Source organism: Aureococcus anophagefferens (genome assembly GCF_000186865.1).
Source record: "Aureococcus anophagefferens unplaced genomic scaffold AURANscaffold_20, whole genome shotgun sequence".
NCBI lineage: Eukaryota > Pelagophyceae > Pelagomonadales > Pelagomonadaceae > Aureococcus > Aureococcus anophagefferens.
The window spans coordinates 618,357-623,634 of NW_008705580.1; the positions used below are offsets into that span (position 1 = coordinate 618,357).

General features: G+C 53.8%; 2 protein-coding genes across 2 annotated transcripts; one reads left to right on the forward strand and one right to left on the reverse strand.

The window, feature by feature from the left end:
• Positions 1 to 755: 755 nt before the first annotated feature.
• Positions 756 to 1,849, forward strand: AURANDRAFT_72177 (hypothetical protein; the record flags this gene model as incomplete). Its single annotated transcript, XM_009041320.1, has 5 exons — positions 756 to 980; positions 1,022 to 1,165; positions 1,217 to 1,438; positions 1,484 to 1,540; positions 1,583 to 1,849. 5 exons carry the CDS (start codon positions 816 to 818, stop codon positions 1,712 to 1,714), a joined length of 720 nt encoding a protein of 239 aa, XP_009039568.1.
• A 1,148-nt stretch (positions 1,850 to 2,997) lies between these two features.
• AURANDRAFT_72178 (hypothetical protein) lies at positions 2,998 to 5,278 on the reverse strand (the record flags this gene model as incomplete). The annotated part of the gene is made up of 3 exons (XM_009041342.1): positions 2,998 to 3,370; positions 3,448 to 5,000; positions 5,066 to 5,278. 3 exons carry the CDS (start codon positions 5,240 to 5,242, stop codon positions 3,367 to 3,369), a joined length of 1,734 nt encoding a protein of 577 aa, XP_009039590.1.

Consider the following 5,278-nt stretch of genomic DNA (forward strand, 5'->3'; position numbering starts at 1 on the left):
CACCTTGACGAGATGTTGACTTTCGTTGGTGCTCTGGGTGTTCTCCGGCTATCGACGCGGGGTCATTCCCACTTAAATGGCCACCGACACCCCGCCGACGGACGCCGGCGAGCGTCGTCGCTCGGTTGTCCGGTCGTCCCCGGAGGTACCGTTTTCGGGGTTTTATTCGCGCGCGAACGCGGCCGCGGAGCGACGCGCGGCCGCCGCGCGGAACGCGATCATCGAGTGGTCGGATTGGACATCGGATTCCCATCCAACGCGTCGGACTCGTCTTAGAACGCGTCACTACGGGTGGTTTCTACGGAAGCCACGCTACTGGGGGAGCCTCCGCAGAGCCGGAGCCACGGCTTAGTGAGTTTAGACCACCTATCATCATCCAGCTAAATAAAACTGCTGGTTGTGGTGGTCCTCTCCCAGCTCGCCGCTTCCCCGGGGTCCGGGGTGGCGCGGCTTATATTTTTTGGCCCGCCCACCACCGTCCTTCGGCACAAATGAAGCACCCGCCCTACCCTGCCCTCCTCCATCCCCGCTGAGGTGGCTGCGCCATCCAAGCGCGGTCCGTCGGCCTTCATTCTGGCATCTTTAATTGAAACTGAGCTTACCCGCCCCTTGAGGGAGGATTTTACTTTGCTTCCTTTAGCTCAGGCTAGTGGGAGATACGAAAGGCCAAGTGGACGGAAATATTGTAGTTGCGGGTTTTTAGTATTCTAGCTACTTGGGTGTTGTAAACGATGAGCGCTACGGACGACGGAATCCGATGCCTGGCGGACGCCATATCAGATGTCGCGCCGATTCGATCGTTGATTACTAACAGGATGAATCTGAACTTGCAAGCGGTGACTGCGCGCGAGAGCGAGGATATTTTTCCTGAAGTTTTGATCATGGGGGAGGTTTGTTTTGGGATGGGGTTCCCGAGTGCTCGCTTCGGTTTGGCGTGCACATGGCACTTTCAGTGGGACGAGCCCTGGGTTCTCCTCGAGGCAATAGCTTCTGCCATTCAAATTTGATTATTCTTTTGTAGGGTTTGTCGCATGGCCAAACGCAAATTGCAGTTGCATCAGAAGAACATACTGTTCGATGGAACCACCCTCTTAATGTTCACTTTGCCGTGCGATCGCCTCTTGGTTGGCCTAAACTTGTCCTAAGTGTCAATGAACTTGACGAGGTACGCAGATAGCGCCCTCACACGTGAGTAAAACAAATTGATACTCAATAGCACGGACGATCCCACCTGGCTGGTTACGGCTTTTGTAATTTACCCATGATCTCTGGTTCATCGCAAATTACCATTAGCTGTTGGCGTCCCACTGGTTCGATGCGGGATGAAGTGGCATCGTTTTTCATGGGCAATACCGCGAATCTGATTAATGATGATATTGTCTGTGGCAAAGCTGCTTGGAAAAGCCGATGCCGACTTGTCACTGAGCCCGCGGGAAAGGTGCGTTGCGAGACTATCTCCCAGGGGGAGACTTTTTGCTGGCAGGTGCAAATAGACGTCGAAATAGTCATGCGCCATTGCCACGCACATACAGGAAGATCTGTGTAAGACTATCAGGCTAGTTTCCGTTAACCAGGCATCCAGGTTTGGGCGAGTGCACTGCCACAACGGAACCGAATTCGCGGTCAGGGCAAACCCAACGGAACCGAGTCCGCGGCTTACTCGAACCGAGTTCACGGACAGGGCAAACCCAACGGAACCGAGTCCGCGGCTTAGTCGCCCCCCGGGCGCGCGTATCTATGCCGCGTGTACGGCCGGATAGGTCACTAGCTTAGTAAAAGCAGAGGGCCGGGTGGCCACCAAGGCGATGCTGGAGCCGCAGAAAGAACCGGCCTCATCGAAGCGACTGGCGACCTGAACGGCCCAGGTAGCACCCTGAGCTACCCCTCTCTCACCCACTGCGCTCATCCTGCTTCTACGGACTGTACCTTAATGTCAAGTTGATGTACGGGGCTTGGATTCTTTACACGTGTTCGCTCTCTCCATTGATATTGGCATCTAACTTCGGAGGAACCCAAGAAATCACCGCAGGAAGCAGGGCGCGCATGGAAGAAGTAGACGCGGTCGTTGCGAAACTCGAGGACAAACTGGGAAACAACTGGGCAGAGTTCACATCGTCACGCAACAGCTTCGGCGTCGAGGCCAACAGCATAGTGCGGAACCTCGACTCGTGGCGCGGAACCGAACAGGAGTGACTCTACGTCCTCGAGAAATGCGAAGGTCACGGCATAGGCTGAACGGCCCCGCCGACGACGACTCTGACTGAAACTACTCAGTCCCGACTCAGTTCGACCTGAGTACGACCGCGCCCCCGCCCCCGACAACCACTCCAAACGGCAGCCCCAGCCACTGTGACCCCGAATATGGACGCCTCCGTCCGCCACGCCTCCTAGGGTAGGCTAACTGTAATTGTTGTCTCGATCATCCACGGGAAATCCAGCGACCCGCAACCGCCCCCCATACTGAGACTGAGCCGGCTCAGTAGGCTCAGTATGAGCCGCGGCGACCGGTCGCGCGGCGGCCCGGAAGAGGCCCCACCCGACCCCGCCGCGCACCCGCCGCCGCCCCACGGGCCCTACGGGCTCCTCGGACAGGGATGGCGCCAGACCCTGCGGCCAGACCCGGGGCCCTTAAGGGTGGCTAGGGAGGGGGGCAAGCCGCAAACTCAGCCTCGTTGGGTTTCCCGTGTCCAGGGCTCCCCCGGCAGAGACGGCGCCAGGAGAGGGGCATTTAAGGGCGACTAAGGGGCGTGCGGCTCAGCTTCGTTGGGTTTCTCGCGCTTCCAGGGTGCGGCGGGGGGGGGGTCGCCGCTGGGGGTCGCGGGCGCAGCGCGCGCGCGCCAAGCGGGGACGCCCGGGGGCGGGCAAGTCGCAAACCGAGTTCTGGGCAAGTCGCAAACCGAGTTCTGTTGGGGTTTCCGGGGGCGGCTGTCCACTCTGAGGACCTGCGGCTGTCCACTCTGAGGACCAGGTCAGCAAAATTCAATTCGGGCATGATCTGCGCTGACGACTAGGACCCCAAGCTCTTCATACTCTTGAAGCATGGCTAAAAAGTCATGTTCACGTACAGCTTTCTTAATAGCAATATCTTTGATTTGTTGGAAGCTGACAGTGTGTGTCCCACGTTGACTTGCATAATTGCACAATACATTGAATGCTTTGGACTTGGGGTCAACAATTGCTATATCACAGCCATGATGACCGAGAGAAGCCTTTGATACATGCGTTAAACGACTGGCCTCATTGACATCGTTCTGATTTACAACGTCATCAAACCGAAGTCTTGCCAAGGCTTGAGACAAACGAAGAATTGAAAGAAGTTGTCGCGGCGTGGCGGCACCTTGGCCATCATCAGCCGCAGCCTGGCGCCTATCTACGTAAGAGTCAATTATTGCATGGCTGAGATTAGAGGGCACGTGCGGATCGAATTGACGCGCTTGTGCAACGTACTGACGAATAAAAACTGAATCATATGGTTCGAAGTCCAAGTCAGGATTGGAAAGAAATCTGTGCACGTGCGTTACATGGCGGGCTAGTGCAATATCAGCCTCAACTTCGGGTTTGTCAAGTAGTAGGAATAGCAAATCAAATCTAGATAAGAGACTGTTTGGCAGATTGATATTCTCTGCCATGGTTTTTTTTTTGTTGTATCGCCCGTAAAGAGGGTTCGCAGCGGCTAATACAGCCGACCTTGCATTCAAGGTCGTTGTGATACCTGCTTTAGCTATTGAAACGGTTTGCTGTTCCATGACCTCGTGAATAGCAGTACGGTCGTGTTCATCCATCTTATCAAACTCGTCTATGCAACAGATTCCACAATCAGCAAGCACCAGGGCGCCGCCTTCGAGGGACATTTCCGAGGTTGTGGCATCCCGCACGACAGCTGCGGTTAATCCAACTCCTGATGACCCCTTTCCGGTGGTATAGACGCCGCGTGGACTCGTGGATGCAATGGACTTTAACAGTTGTGATTTAGCAACGCCAGGGTCGCCCATGAGGCAGATATTCACATCACCACGTAAGCGAACGCCATCACCCAGAGTGCGTGTCACGCCACCTACTAGCTGCAGCAATAGTGCTCTTTTCACATCCTCGTGACCAAATATTTCCGGGGCAATTGACCGGGACAGTCGAGAGTATGCATCAGGGGAATCCGCAACATCGTCAATCAAGGCATCAACCTTGTCATCTGCCTCGATTTCGCTATAATTTTTTTTTTCCTTATCGACTGACATTGCCTCCAAGAAAGTATCCGAAATGAGACCAGCTTTCATACCTCGAAAGCCAGAGAAACGTTGCGGGAGAAAAATGCCGCTAAGGGTCACAGTGTCCCCTGGAGCACATTGGCGTGTCAATTCACCACGACAGTGAACAGTAATTGATCGAGGAACATGTCCAACGGGAACGTGTAGAGGCAACTCCTGTACTCTCAACTCTTGGTACTTAACAAACTTTGATCCACGCGTCTGAGCAAATAATCGGCCGCCCATCTTGTTGGCATTACATCGTTTCGAAGTACATTTTGAAAGTGGCAGGAAGTTTTTTTTTCGTGAAACATCATCATATACTTCACACCCACAAGTCTCACAGGTGTAAGTTACCACTTCAACTAACGGTTTGACGTCTGAAGTACGTGTCACAATCCCACAAACTTTCACCAAACGCCCTATATCACACGCGCGCAACCCACGCAGTGCACCAGCAGGACTGCTCGCAGTTGGCAGTAGGCGAGTTTCATGTCTTCTTAATAGGGCAGTGGGGAATTCATCCACTGTAGATAGTCGATTACTCTCGAGAAACTCGCCACGTTCTGACGCAATAGAATTTCGCTCACCGGACGCCTGCATCACTGCCATCTGATGTTTTCGTTGCCTTTGAAGTTCATCGAAAACGTCCACACGTTCGGGGGAAGCTGAATCCATTTGTTGGAGCATCTCAGTTGCGATTCCATCAAATATGTTGACATAGCGTTTGGCATTTTTAACCACGCCGTGCACGAGGTCCTGCGAAAGTGACTCAAACAAGGAGTGTCGATGGGGCGGGGGATTGGGGAGATGGGATGCCGCACCCCAACATCGTCTTTTAAGTACTGGATTAAATCATCAAGTTCTATGATAAGCACACGACTCTGGCGCAAATTAATGGCGTGTAGCGCTTGAATATACTTGTCTTGCTTGCTTTGTGGAAGGGATTTATCGCAAAAGCGAGAAAGAAAATTTCGCAGCGTATTGGTCTCCACGTCCATGATCAAGGATTATTTGAATTCACGCTTGAGCTCGAG